Source organism: Schistocerca serialis, chromosome 7 (assembly GCF_023864345.2).
Source record: "Schistocerca serialis cubense isolate TAMUIC-IGC-003099 chromosome 7, iqSchSeri2.2, whole genome shotgun sequence".
NCBI lineage: Eukaryota > Metazoa > Arthropoda > Insecta > Orthoptera > Acrididae > Schistocerca > Schistocerca serialis.
The window spans coordinates 53,454,660-53,470,444 of record NC_064644.1 but is presented as its reverse complement, the minus strand read 5'-3'; the positions used below and the strand labels follow the sequence as shown (position 1 = coordinate 53,470,444).

Genomic DNA, 15,785 nt, shown 5'->3' with positions numbered 1-15,785 from the left:
AAAGATTTATCAGCAAATCCTAGGATGCTCTGGTCATGAAAGAATCCGAATCTTTCTATCAATCTCTCGTGGATCCGTTCCTAGACGGGGCAGAGCAAATAGAAAGCACAAACGTTAAATTCCGCATTGAAACATGTTTTCACGCGAAACGCTACTACTGTGCCAGGTTTTCAACGCCTCACAGATGAGTGAGCTATATTAACATTGGTGCCGTCGGTATTGGAAACCCAGACTACTAAATCTGAACAAGTCACACTTTTTTTACAAATGGGATAGGAGATGAGCAGTACGAAATTATGGACGAATAACGCTGACACATCAAACACTATAACTATCCTCAACGAAGACAAGCTTTTCTAAAATAATCAGTATGGCTTCAGAACAATTCATTCGTGTAATTCACGGCTTCCTTTATTCATCACATCTTGCTAACAATATGTGCCTAAATGTAAGGTTGCCGAATCCCGTGGCGATAATTTGAATAAAATGTTCTCGGACCTGCAGCGGCGTCGTTTGAAATGCCACAAGCTTTGGATCTTGTAGTCATAGACCATTGTCAAGTGGAGTGACTGCTGCTGGTACGTTCTTATATACCGTGGATGCCTTCTGTGACGTCACTTGTGCTCACAGCTTCGCGATATATGGACATACACTGACTCTTCGTTCGCTGCGTCCGCTTCATACGCGGGATCGCTTATCCGAACCCACGCTGAGTTGGAAGCCGCCGACTTCATTAAGAGTGTTATCAGTGATATTTAGTTTCTTTAATTATACAGTACCAGAACCCATCTGCGCGAGCCATGACAAAAGTTTCGTCAAATTTGACCCGGTGGTCAGTTTTGAGAGAACGCTTCTGTTAAAGCGAAGTTTTCGGGGCAGCGAAGACGATGAAACCTCTTACGCTTCTTCCTGCGTATTTCTGTAATGTGCACGGTTTGTCCGACGTAATTTTGGCCACACTCGCGGAGTACCTTGTAGACCGTATGCAATCTGAGACCTGCCGTGCCTTTAACTGGTCCCTACAGTTGCTGGATTTTTGTCGGAGATCTGAAGATAGATTTGGTTTTTAGTCTTTTAACCGCCGATAAGCTTGCGCTACACCAGGTAAATGAAGCGATCTTAAGCAAGGATCACAATAAGATCAACTACGAGGACCAAGGAAAGAGAGTTGTTTTACTGCCGTTCTGTACCTCCCTGACGAGCAGGAGAGAGGAGAAGAGAATATGGAACGGTCTGTTATTCAGCTGTTCAACTTTAAAGTTCATAAACAAATATTTCTTGCGGTAATAGGCAGACGTTCCAGTTGACTATTACGTGTATTATTTAAAACTTCAGAGTTTAATCGTTCCGTATAACTTGTGAATGTAGTTAAATTCCCTAATCGATCCTATTCTAGCAAGTAGTGACTAAAATCGCTTTCAAATCCAAATTTCGATTGTCTTGTGCCTGAGGCCGGCCCTGTGGCTGAGCGGTTCTAGGCGCTTCATTCTGGAACCGCGCGAACGCTACGGTCGCAGGTTCGAATCCTGCCTCGGGCATGGATGTGTGTCATGTCCTTAGGTTAGTTAGGTTTAAGTAGTTCTAAGTTCCAGGGGACTGATGACCTCAGACGTTAAGTACTATAGTGCTCAGAGCCATTTGAACCATTTTTTTTTTTTTGGTGCCTGATTACATGTGCCCTGCCTGTTTAAATGAAAACGAGAGCACTTCATTCTCAGAATCCATGCCCGCTTCAGTAATCAAGTTCGACTGGCACTGATACACATCAGTTTATCTTTAAAATTGAGTAGCAGAAGTAAGTCTTTGACAAAAATCTCCGAAACTTGTTCTTGCTACAGATGTTTGGGTAAATTATGAACATTCATGGGAAAGTTCATCATTGGTGAGGGTAATGTCAATTACGTGGCATGTCAACAGACCCGAGAACAATTTTTCGATTGTTTTGCTGGAAGACTGAGGGTCTCTTAGCGACGGTCAGTTTGTCTTTAGGAAGGGGTGAAGACATCAGAGAAGCAGCTCTGACGTTATGCTTGATAATGAAAGTACGACTCAAGAAAAATCAAAATATGTTTATAAATTTGTTGACATGGGAAAAGCGTTCGACAGTGTAAAATGGAACAAGTTGGAAACCATCATAGTATTCTGAGCTGTAGGGAGCCGGCCGAAGTGGCCATGCGGTTAAAGGCGCTGCAGTCTGGAACCGCAAGACCGCTACGGTCGCAGGTTCGAATCCTGCCTCGGGCGTGGATGTTTGTGATGTCCTTAGGTTAGTTAGGTTTAACTAGTTCTAAGTTCTAGGGGACTAATGACCTCAGCAGTTGAGTCCCATAGTGCTGAGAGCCATTTGAACCATTTTTTTTTTGTTTTTGAGCTGCAGGGAAAGTCGGGTAATGTACGATATGAAGAATAACGAAGAGTGGAATAATAAGAGCGTAAAAAATGACAGAATCAATGGCGGCAATAAAAGGAATATTCAGAAGGGGGATTACAATTTATGTTGAAACGATCCCAATGGCCATTCACTGATGATACTGCTATGTTTAACAGAAGTAAGGATGAATGTTCAAATGTTCAAATGTGTGTGAAATCTTATGGGACTTAACTGATAAGGTCGTCAGTCCCTAAGCTTCCACACTACTGAACCTAAATTATCCTAAGCACAAACACACACACCCATGCCCGAAGGAGGACTCGAACCTCCGCCGGGACCAGCCGCACAGTCCATGACTGCAGCGCCCTAGGCCGCTCGGCTAATCCCGCGCGGCAGTAAGGAAGAATCTCATGAGCACACACTAGTGAATAAATGTTAACCGAAGAAAGATTAAAGTGATACGTAGCAACAGAAATGAAATTAGCAGCGAACTTAACATCAAAATGGGAACCACGAAAGGGGTATAATGAAGAAATTCTGCTGTCCTTGAAGCATAATAGCACAAGGCGAACGACGCTGGGAGGTTGTAACAAGCAGATTAGTACAGGTAAAAATGACATGATTGGTGAAGATAAGTTCAGAAATGGTCCAAATGGCTCAGAGCACTATGGGACTTAACTTCTGAGGTCTTCAGTCCCCTAGAACGTAGAACTACTTAAAGCTAACCAACACACATCCATGCCCGAAGCAGGATTCGAACATGCGACCGTAGCGGTCGCTCGGTTCCAGACTGCAGCGCCTGGAACCGCTCGGCCACATCGGCCGGCATCAAGATAAGTATATTACTATAAAACACCGGCCTTCATTTAAAGAATAAATTTCTGAGAATCTACGTCTGGCGCACAACAATGTGGGAAACTGAATCATGGACTGTGTGAAACCCGGGAAAGAAGAGGATCGAAGCGTTGGAGATATTGTGCTATAGAAGGAAGTTTTGCGCAGTACTGGTGAGGATAGGAGCATTTGGAAAACATGGACAGGAAGAAGGTACGTTTGTTAAGACATCAAGGAGAATCTTCCATGGTACTAGAGGGAGATGTACGACAACACAGAGATTGAAATATATACAAAAAGCAATTTGGGGACATTGTGGGCTAGTGTTTCTCTGGGAATTCGTAGCGGGCTGCATCAAACCTGTCACAAGTCTGACAATCCCAAAGTAATATACCCTCCCTTCCCGCAAACATTCCTATACGTCATAATGTAGCACCATACACGCTCCTCGCGCGGGCCTGAGCGTAAGACTGTGTACCTGCCGTCTATGTTAGTGACTTACCTCTCCGGGGAAGTGGTATCCGTGTATACTGTGCTCGGAGCCGTGGCTGTTGTCCATGCCGTAGTGGAAGTACATCTCCTCCAGCTGGTAGCGGTAGGCCAGCGGGCCGCCCGATATGTTCACGTGGTGCTTGGCGTCCTTGTCCACGCGAAACACCATCGTCTGGCCGGTGTTCAGCAGCGTGCCGCTCACCTGCCGACGGAAAAGTTGGGAGCCTCTTGTAACCACGCATCCGGTATCTGGGGGGTCTGAAAGAAACTTTTTAGTACTGCAACTAACACAACTAATACCAGTTTTTCTTGAGTTTCTCCCGGCGAATTTGATAATCAAAATATCCACGGGTGTACTGCCGGTCTACAGTGTCCAATGGGCACAATATTTCGGCGGTCATACATGTCGCCATCATCAGGTGAACTGACGGACTGAGCACGTTCACATGAGCTCAGTCCGTCTGTTCACCTGATGATGGCGACATGTATGACCGCCGAAATATTGTGCCCGTTGGACACTGTAGACCGGCAGTACACCCGTGGATATTTTGTATAATACCAGTTTCCTTGTGGCAGTGTTTTTATTTTTCAAAGCATTTTGTCGTCAATACCACAACCGAGGTTGCTTGGTGTGTGTATTTGTGCGTGTGTGTGTCTGTGTGTGTGTGTGTGTGTGTGTGTGTGTGTGTGTGTGCGTGCGCACGCGTCAGAGAGAGCGAGAGAGCCAGAGGCAGAGAGAGAGAGACGGAGGAGATAGAGAAGATCCAAAGAAGAGCGGCGCGTTTCGTCACTGGGTTATTTGGTAACCGTGATAGCGTTACGGAGATGTTTAATAAACTCAAGTGGCAGACTCTGCAAGAGAGGCGCTCTGCATCGCGGTGTAGCTTGCTCGCCAGGTTTCGAGAGAGTGCGTTTCTGGATGAGGTATCGAATATATTGCTTCCCCCTACTTATACTTCCCGAGGAGATCACGAATGTAAAATTAGAGAGATTAGAGCGCGCACGGAGGCTTTCAGACAGTCGTTCTTCCCGCGAACCATACGCGACTGGAATAGGAAATGGAGGTAATGACAGTGGCACGTAAAGTGCCCTCCGCCACACACCGTTGGGTGGCTTGCGGAGTATCAATGTAGATGTAGATGTAGATGTAGAAAGAGGAGCGGGAAGATGAGTGAGCGCTTGGAGCATTTTCAACTTGGCGTATGTATGAAACTTACTCAGTACCAAGAGACAGGTTCCATGGGGTTAGGACATCTGTTAACCCAGTCCTAGTCACTTCGTGTTACAGATTGTCAACCGATGACTGAAAAGAGTTACTGAACAAAGTTCACGTTTAAGGTTCGATGAATTTGTGATCCTGTCGAAATATACTGAGAGAATCATGGAACTGAGGAACACGCAGAACGAACAAGCAGTAGAAACTGGCTTCCAAATTTCTTTAGAGGGACCGAACGTCCGAAAAACGTCTCGTCATTTCTCATTGTAGACCGATGAAATGGAAAAAATAGGCAGTTTCACACACCTTTGTGAAAAAATGCCAATGTAATGATGCGAAAAAGAAGCCGACGACAGGGGGAGAGAGAAGATGATTGCTCCTTTTCGTACGTCACAAGGCCCTTACATGACAAATGCAATTTCAAGAGAAGCTAATCCCAGGCACCGTAAAACATGGATCAAAACCCAACGCCTAACAATACCGCAGTAAGACAGGAATTTGTGGACTGAGGCAAGCCGAGACATTTGAAGGGCAAGTTATACAAAAAATGGGGCAGTGGGGAGGGGAGGTGGCAAGATAACAGACGAACAAGAAGTTACAGACCGCTCGGAAGAGAAGAACGTACAGATGTTTATGAACAGCGTATGGAGTCAATAAGGTAACGACAGCTAACGTTGTACGGATATCCGCTCAGGATGGATGCCACCCGAGCAAGGAGGTTGGTTTTCAGTGTATTGGACAACAGGCCCAAAGTCTCCGATAAACGCTTCAAGGAAGTACCGAAGGACCGCAAAGCCAACGAACTGAATAGTGAAGCTATTGCTAACCAATGAAGTATTGATCATTTATCAACTACTTGAAGGCTCTTGCGATGAGCAAAAGCAGAATAGCGGTTGGACAGAAGAACGAAACTGGTGACCAGAGAAAGATTAAATCGATTTCGATTTAGAGAAAAAGCTACGTATGTTATGTAATTCATGAACAATCTTGCAATTTTCAAAGGAATAAATACTGTCATGAAAGTACTGGACGAGTTAAAACTCTTCTTCTGACTCTGAGCTTGTTCAAGGTACCTTTCCTTTCGCAGACCATACCTTCACCAGCGGTGTCAACTGAGACCAAGGTTCCATAGGGTGATGCCCCTATGCTATTCCGTTTACCCTTTCTTACATGGTTTCCAGCAGGGAACGCAATCATTTCATCACAGAATATCTCCCGAGGGCCAAAGCTATGGGTTTGATTCTTGCCCGCCGCTATTGCTGGATGTTCAGTGGGTAGTTATCAGTGACAACATGGAGTCTTGTATTTGTAACTTATTTTTATTAATGATTCTCTTATTTTCTAAAACTCGAAACTACATTTCCCATCAGTATTTGCTATAAGGGTACAAAGTAACTATTTCACAAAATCTTTGTTGTTATAGTTCTATGTCTAATATTGAATGGTTCTGAGGAACGTTACAGGACATCAAAATTGTATGCCAGCTTCTGACACCACAGTAACGAAACAGATCGAATTATAACTCATTCCATAGAGTTCTACCCTACTCACCCATTATGATTGGAATATAAAAAGTCAACTGTCACAAGACTTGATTCTGTGTGCGTTTTAAAACACATTGTTCATTTGAGCAGACACACATTCGTGTTTGATAAGATGGTTGTCAATAGTAAGTCATTTTTGTTCATATATTCCTTTTTAGTGAAACTTACTGGCATATTAAAACTGTGTGTCGGACCGAGACTCGAACTCGGGACCTTAGCCTTTCGCGCGCGCAACCGCTCTACCATCTGAGCAACCCAAGCACGACTCCCGGTCAGTCCTCACAGCTTCACTTCTGCCAATACCTCGTCTCCTACCTCCCAAACTTTACACAAGCGAACCTTGCAGAACTAGCAGTCCTGAAGGAAAGGATATTGCGGAGACATGGCTTAGCCACAGCCTAGGGCTATCTGCACACTCCGCTGCAGAGTGAAAATCTCATTCTGGAATGCTTTTTAGTGCTGTCATTCTTTTTCCATTCATTCAACGACCAGTTAAGCTTTACTCTTGTGCAAAACATGAGGTTCCGGTATTGAATCAGCCAGAAGCTGGCGGTTGTGGCATCATACTACCGACATGTGATAGGCACAGTGGAAACTTCATTTTACTTTGAAGTTCTATCATGATGTCTGGCGAGAGCTGTAGTTTTCACAAGAAATGAGTAAGCACTACTACAAGTGTACTATGGTATCCAGCTGAATGAGCAACAGCGGTAATGTGAGATATAAAGCTCATCTCAGTTTGCTATTCACTATAGTTGTTCGCTGCGAATGACGGTGAACCTTTGTGACCTCGATGAAGCAGCCATCAGTGTGACAGAATCAAAAACATTCAATATAACAGCGAACCTACCCGACCGGTGATAATTTGCTAGAAAATGGTTTCGTCATTTTTATTACTACTTGACGCCAGATAGGCGCTTCTGAAAGCTACCTCTGGAGGCCCATCAGGTGTCTTCAAATAAGTTTGTGAATTTGTTGATGAAATCTCGGGAAATCTTAGATATACTAAGAAACAGAAAACCATTTAGGGATGTAAGCAATATCAGCCTACGAAATCAAGCATCATCACATAACCTAATGTAACGTATTGAGATTGTGTGGCTTATGATTGCATAAATACCAGTTTACCGAGTATCAAAACAGGTTCATGGTTTGGCTCAGGAAATCCCCGCACACAGAACACAGCAAGGTGTTTTTAATGGGAAAAAAAGACCAAAAAAACCAGGCAAATGTAAAGCTGATTTCTGGACTTCCCTTAGGAAGTGTGATAGGACAATTATTTTTTACAATATATACAGGGTGTAAAGGGTTCAGATATTTTTATATGTGGTTCGTTAATATGTACACACATTAATATGTCGGTTGATTTTTCTCTGTGTCTAGCAGTATTCCCAAAAACAAGTCACATAATTTGCTACCTGATGTGTTCTGCGTGGTCGCAGCTATACCACGAATTGGAGTACGCCTATCGTTATAGGCTAACCTCTTTGCGTCCACGTGTCTACACTTTAACACCTGACCTGTTCCACAGGAGAGAATAAGCTTCAGTGGCTTGCTCTTGGCACATGTACTTGGATGTACTAATCAACCAAAAACATACGACTCGTAAGACCTGTAATTATTAATCTGCAAATGACGTAAGTACACGTCGGAGTTACCATGGCGCTGAAATGAAATGACCGTACGGTGGCTGGGAGACCCCATGCGGGGTTTTCGGTCGCCGAAATTGCAAGTCCTTTTCGGCGATTTGCGAGTCAATGATGATGAAAGATACACAACACCCAGCCATCTCAAGGCAGAGAAAATCCCTGACCCCGCCGGGAATCGAAACCGGGACCCCTTGCGCGGGAAGCGAGAACGCTACGGCAAAACCACGCTGCGGACGTCCATGACGCTATTTGCAGATGATTCAGGTGGAGTCCTATAAGAAAGCAGCAACACCAGGAGACTTTGGCTCTTGAGTACTGCACATCAGTTTGCAGTGCCTTCCAGTTTGTATGAACAGCAGAGATCGATATGATCCAGTGAAGACTGAGGCGTTGGCAAAATCTGAAGTGGAGATCCTTTTATCACGGAGAGGCTTACTACCGATATTCTGAGAGAGTCGACCAAAACATTACTGGCTGCCATATACGTCTCACGAAATGACCACAACGAGAAAATCTGAGCTAATACGGAGGTTTCTTCCAGTCTACCCGCGCGCAATTGGCGAATGGAACAGGCAATAACTGCGAGGGGAGGGGGGGGGGGGGGGTGGAGCAGGCAAGAATCACATATCACATGTGGTACTGTACAGTAAGATCCTTCGCTTGTCTCTTTAAAGTGGCTTGGCTAGAGGAGCTGCAGATGGAGATGTAGACATAACTTAAGTAACTGTACTGAAAATCTTGGTGCTTCGTTAAAATGCGGGAACGAACTTGTAATAGGACATTACGTAGAATATTGAAGAAAAATTTCTGGATAAGTTATTGAGGAAAAAAATCCAACATTTTAAGCAAAATTATATGAATCACGAACTTAAAAATTATTTCTGACTCTGCAAGCCTAAATTAGTGTGGGGGTCTGCGGTTACACGCTGAAACGTGCGCGGAGAGCTGAGGCGCGCTGCTTACAATGTGCTTGTCGATGTGGAGAGGCCGCAGCAGGGGGTCGAACAGCAGCTTGTCCGGGTCGACGTCGATGGGCGACTGCCGCCGGCCCTTGTTGCACAGCGACCACTGAGGGTTGATGCGACCCCAGAAGTTCGGACCTGTACAGATAAATATGGCCGTCAACGAACAGTGACGTGCGTAATGTTAGGACATATCCCAAATAGTGTTAGTGTACACTTAAACAGTGCTATCAAAATTTCCTACCTTTCAGTCCTAACCGAAAAGGTCAGATCTGTTGTAGAGCCTAGCTCTTTTGTGCCAATGCCATGTGACCTAGTAGATGGGGATAGAAAGATAACAGTAGGGGGTACGTGGAAGGAGATATCTAACTGCGCAATTTACTATTCAACCAAGTGAAATCTCCTGAACGCCTCTGTCGTAACCGGCGGATTTGAGCAAAGTTTAATTAAAAAATTCAAATGGCTCTGAGCACTATGGGACTTAACATCTGAAGTCATCAGTCCCCTAGAACTTAGAACTACTTAAACCCAACTAACCTAAGGACATCACACACATCCATGCCCGAGGCAGGATTCGAATCTGCGACCGTAGCGGTCGCGCGGTTCCAGCCTGAAGCGCCTAGAAGCGCTCGGTCACATCGGTCGGCTAAGTTTAATTCATTTGTGGGCCAATACTTCCCAAAAAATCAACGAGGGCCTGTAGTAACTTTAAGTGTTTTTGTGTTTACCCGAGAGAAGTCGATAACTTGGCCGCCGTACGTAGTTTACCTGTTGTCTTCGTGATAAATCCACACATTTATGCACAATACTTCATCACTTCGCACGTACCTGAGAGAAGTCAATAACTTGCCCGACGTACGTAGTTTACCTGTTATCTTCGTGGTAAATGGTTCAAATGGCTCTGAGCACTTTGCGACTTAACTTCTGAGGTCATCAGTCGCCTAGAACTTAGAACTAGTTAAACCTAACTAACCTAAGGACATCACACATATCCATGCCCGAGGCAGGATTCGAACCTGCGACCGTAGCGGTCACGCGGTTCCAGACCGAAGCGCCTAGAACCACACGGGCACACCGGCCGGCTATCTTCGTGATAAATCCACATCTTTATGGACAATACTTCATCACAACTTTGAATTGTTACAACAGTTACTGCCTTTATTTTTCTCACCATCACTTAGCAGTATTGTGATCAAAACCATCTTAGTTGTATTCTCAAATTGCTTGTTACAAACAAACTTCTACTCCGCGTTTATTCTGCCGTCGGTTTTGAATAAAAATAGCGGCATCGACGAAATACAAATTTTTGTTTCCGTAAGTGAAACCATAAAAACTACTTGTACGAGGGCATTCTGAAAACAAATACATCCGATTTTTTTATGTACAAACTCTTAAAGCTTTCTTTTAAAAAATTGAAAAATCTTTATTAAGATTTTACATCGTTATTCTTAAAGTCCACAGAATCATTTCTCAGCCTAGACACCCTGACGATGAACAAATTCCTCCAACGAAAGAAGCGTTTGTTGAGACCGCCACTACAGTGTGTTGGACTTTGTTGACGGAGGCACAACCTCACCTCTGATAGCGCCGCTTGATTACTACCATAATGAAGTCACTGAACGTGCTATGTAAATGTTGGAAACAGATGGAAATCTGTGGAGCCAAGTCGGTTCAGTATCGAGGATGACAATTGACCGTAAACCAAAGCCGTCGGATTATTACGGTTGTCGCAGCAGAAGGAGTTGGTTCTCCATGTGTGGATGAACTGTTCGAGTTAATGAAACTCCATTTCAGCAAGCTGTCTGTCACGCACCGACGTAATCACGTTACATAACACCATGTTGCTGTCTATAATTCGTTGATCAGTAGCAGTATAGGGTTCCAACTTAAATCAGCGAAGTTGGAAGTCTACCGAATAATGTACATAACATGTAATACCCCAACAGATAATGGGAATAGAAGAAAATAAATCTGAGGTGCTACTTTTCAGCACGCATTCGTGTTGTTTAGCATAAACAGAAATTTGTCAGATTTTTTAGATGCACTGTACAATCTTCTGGGTGCACGGCATCGAACTTCAGCACTCACACTGCAGTTTAGTGAGACGAATGTGTTAAAACGTGTAAAAAGGTTAAAAAACTGTATACACATGTGTTAAAACGTGTAACAACGTTAAAAAACTGTACACACACACGCACACACACACACACACACACACACACACACACACACACACACACACACACAAGAAATTGAGCCGTGCACGGCTCGCATTTATTCCCTTTGTTTGTCATCTTCTATTACGGTACTGCCACCTCGATTTCTTATTCAATTTACTGGCGTCACTATCTTCCTGCCTTACTTGCCCGTGAGCGACAGCAGCTGCGCTTATCGATAACTGCACAGTCGTACCATCTTTGGAGCGACCAATAGTATTTCCGGGTCGTCGTGGGTCTGACAGTCAGTTCGGGACAGACCAGCAGTCCAGTCAGTTGAAGACGGCAGCGGAAGTGAAGTCGGGGACGGAGCGCCGATGAGGCGCTGACAGCCAGTGCTCTGTCCGACGAAGGGAGATTGGGGCGGGACGACCGTCAGTTGGTCGTTCGGTTGGTCGTCGCATCGCCCGACGCATATTTGTCCTTCACCGTCTCCGGGCCGGGCAGTTGGTCGGTTGGCGTGGAGCAGCGAGGAAGTTTCCGTGGCGCGTAGTTTGGACGGCGCCCGCTGGCGGCGTCAACGCGCAGTTGGAGTGTGAGGTGCTATTCCCATTGCTGTGAGGTCCGTGGCTCACCGATCCCGGACACAAAAGTTGAGTATTTACTTAATCTACCAGTCAGCCCCAAGTGTTCACATTGTGTCGTTTGAATTTCGTTGTGGGCTGTTGGGACATTCCCGGGAGCAACAACGTGTGTTTTCAAGTTGGCGAAGTTCTAGCCGCCGTCCTGTGGAGTTTGACTTAAGTTTATTATTTTTTAATTGAGGTGCACCAGCAGAATCTTCTGCCTTGCAGCCGTTAACGTTCCGGTTACTTGCCTTGGCCGCTGACGTAAATTCAGGCAGTGTGTTTTCCTCGCCGTGTTGTGGCTGTCCAGCACGGAGTGTGGTTTGACAGCTAAACGTGTAATTCGTTGTAGGTGTTGACACCTTCTGGGTTGTTTCATTGAACTTCCTGTTGTGTGCTGGTAGGGTGAAGCGGAAGTTACCTGTCGCTTGGTCCGTTGACTGTCGGCTGGGCTACCGTCGGACTGAGAATTGTTGGGCCGACTGCCTGTCTCACCTAAGCGAGCGTTAGTGTTTGAATTCCAGGCTGACCCTTGCAAACTTCTGAGCGCCGTTTGCTATGCTGCCTTTTCTTATTTGTCCTTGTTGTTTTATGCATGGCTTCTAGCCGATTTTAAAGTTGTTTTAACCTTAAGGCGTAAGATTGTTTACGCCTTCAGCCTGACTTAAAGAAATCTTAGGATAAGGCCATCTGCCTTTTAAAATTCAGATTCCTGTTTTGAGCCTTAAGTTATTGGCATTCAGGCGATTTTAAGTTAAAGTTGTTTCGCCCTTAGGGCCTGAGATTGCTTAGGCCTTCACCCTAATTTAGAGAAATGTTTTAAGATGAGGCCTTCTGCCTTTTAAAATTCAAATTCTTGTTTTTGAGTCTTAAGTGACTGGCCTTCAGCCAGTTTTAAATTAAAGTTCTTTTGCCCTTGAGGTGTGAGATTGAACGGCGCATTTAGCTCGGAATTAAGTACTAAAATTAATGTTTGGCTTGCCCTGTTTTTTATGTTTTCCTTATTCGTTTAATGTTTTTCAAATGAAGAAAGTAGTATGTTCGAGTGCAACTGACAGTCACTCATTTTGGCCCCTTTCCACAAATTAAACTATCTGTCCTGTCCTGCGGGTATAGTAGGGATCTCAGAAATCATACTTTATAGCAATTTGATACTACTGTACATTTCATTTGTTGTGCAACAAGGCCAATAAGTAACTGAATAACATTTATATTCTTAAATCTAAACGTTAAGGGACCTTTTAAACCAACAAAGGAACACAGCACCAAGCATTGACCACGCACATGCAGGACTTGACATAATAAAATCGCTTCCTATAAACAGTTCTTACGGGTCACTGCCTTGGTCCTATTGAGAGGCCTTTGCTTTAGACACACAATACTCGAACGTAAGATAATAGTATGACACAGCGGACAAACCTGCATACTAATACAGACGACCAGATCAATGACAGTTTACGCCAGCTCAGAAAAGTCCAATTTGGAGGTGGAGAAAGGCAAGTGGGGGCAAAGCGATGGGAAGGGCATCCAGCTCAGCCAGCCCTACCATCTAATATTGCCAAATCCAAATTAACATGCCGCCCCGTAAAATAAGGCCAGGAAAAAGGAGACGAATTACGGTTTAGGGGCCATGGTGCGAGTTGGTTCAATAGCTCATTTCACCCAAAGGATTTTTCATCGGCATCAAGGCGTTTGAAGGGAAATCTACATAGCTACATTACTTTCAAGGTCTACTAAGAAACCTAGCGGTTCACCTCCAGAACAATCTTGTCTTAGCTGCCTAGAATTGTCAAACCCCCGCAGTAGCAATTCCCGTTACAGAACTTTGTCGCGGCCTCAAGTATTGTTGCCACTCTGTTATGTGTTACAATGTGATTTTACTGTAACATATCGGTACTCGATGTTAATTTATTTGGCCACTTTTTCGAAGTTACTTCAGTCAGTACATTGGAGCGGTATGTTTGGAAGGACAACCTTGTGCTCATCATGCAGGGGTGGTATGTAACTGGACACGTTTCTGTGGCCTCTTTTGTCGGCAGAAGTCAGTCTGTGAATTTCATTATGTCAAGAGCGTCTCCATTGGGGATACAGACAGTGTTATTGGAGTTGCTTGCGACCTGATCTGCTGATTTTGAACGCTGGGCAGGTGCGTGCACACCCTTTCGTTAGTGAACGCTGCGGGCGATCCACAGGCTCCAGAGAATAACGGAGCATTCCCTCCTGCACGTACTTGAAAGAGCAAGATGCCGTGGCAGCATCTGGCCAACATGAGATAGTTTTGTTCACTCTAAAAATTCGTTCAGCCAATAATATTGTTTTCCTCTTGAGTTTTCTTGGTGTGGAAGACAGACCAATGTTGAAGACACAGTCTTGTGACGTGATTACGTCGGTGCGGGACACACTACCAAATTCGTGTTTAGAAATACGCGCCTGGTATGCAAAAGGGGGAAAGTTGCATGTGCTTTCCCTTGCTTTCTCGTGAATTTTGCAACACATCTCACCCATCACATTGGCAGTACTATAGAGTGCTCCCTTGCACGTGGAGAGTTTTGAAATGGAGAAGACTCAGAAAATGAGGAGCAATAAACACCAGTCTAAAATCTGGAGAGCTAATTTTGAGAAGTCGGTTCCTGGTGGACATATGGTGTTATTCGGCACACTTCGCTGTTGTTGAGAAAATGTGCTGGTGACTTGATTTGTTGTGAAGTGTAATACTCTATCGCTAGCTCTGAATTCGCGAGCTTCACAGATAAGAATCTTGGTGCTTTATTGTCCATGCAGTTTCCCAGATAAAACTGGTACCTCCCACGGTATTAGCGTCATTCTTTGTTAATTTGAGTAGTGAAATAACTTTGCTCTCTGTCTGTTCGTTGTTAATTTCACTGAGTGTTGTTGTCTTCAGTACGAAGAATGCCTTGATGCAGCTCTCCATACTTCTCTATCCTGCGCAAGTCTCTTCATCTCCGAATAAATATTGCAACTATTACCTTCTGAATCTGCTTACTGTATTCATTTCTTGGCCTCCCTCTACTACTTTTACCGTCCATACTTCTCTCCAGTACTAGAGTGGTGGTCCCTTGATGTCTCACAATGTGTACTATCAATCAGTCCGTTCTTCTAAACAGATATACGTCGGCCGCGATCAGTTGATTTGCTGCCCAAATAGCGAAACTCATCTACTACCTTAAGCGTCTCGTTTTCTATTCTACTTCCCTCAACAGCTCCTGATGTAATTTGACTAAATTCCGTTATCCTTGTTTCTCTTTCGTTGATAATTATCTTACATCCTCCTTTGCACACATTGTCCGTTCCGTTCAACTGCTCTTCAAAGTCCTTTGCTGTCTCTGACAGTTTTGCTATGTCATCCGATAACCTCAGTTTCGTTTTTTCTCATTTTTTTTCTCTCTGAACTTTAATTTCTACTCCAAATTTTTCTTTCATTTCTTTTACTGCTCGCTTAGTGTACAGTCTCAAAATCAGTTATTCTACAACCCTGCCTCATTCTCTTCTCAATCACTGTTTCCCTTTCATGCCCTTCGACTCTTATAATTGCCGTCTGGTTTCTGTACGAGTTGTAAATAGCCTTTCGCTCCCGATATTGGACCCCCTTCTGCTTTCAGAATTTGGAAGAGAGTATTCCAGTTAACACTGTCAAAATCTTTCTCAAAGCTAAGAGTGTTATATACGTAGGTTTGCATCCTTACATTTTCTCCTTTCATCAATTAAATTCACTGTCTTCTGTATTAGTTAACGATCTCTAATAGGACTTATTTATTTACCTATTTGGTCTTCTGCTGCCTTCACTATTTCACCTCTCAAAGCTACCCATTCATTTCCTGCTGTATTCTTTTCCCTTGTTCTTGTCAATCGTTGGCTAGTGATCCCTCTAAACTCTTAACAACCTGTAGTTCGTTAAACTTGTTCAGGTCCCATCT

The 15,785-nt window shown here is 44.2% G+C and overlaps 1 protein-coding gene across 2 annotated transcripts in view; it reads right to left on the bottom strand.

Moving 5' to 3' along the window:
- Positions 1-15,785, bottom strand: part of LOC126412363 (carbonic anhydrase-related protein 10-like) — a 407,758-nt gene that overhangs the window by 181,344 nt on the left and 210,629 nt on the right. For both annotated transcript variants that reach the window (XM_050081928.1, XM_050081929.1), the window contains exons 3-4: positions 9,070-9,206; positions 3,708-3,899 (exon numbers count right to left, since the gene is read on the bottom strand). In XM_050081928.1, coding sequence (XP_049937885.1) covers positions 3,708-3,899; positions 9,070-9,206 — 329 coding nt within the window. The remainder of the gene's footprint in view (positions 1-3,707; positions 3,900-9,069; positions 9,207-15,785) is intronic.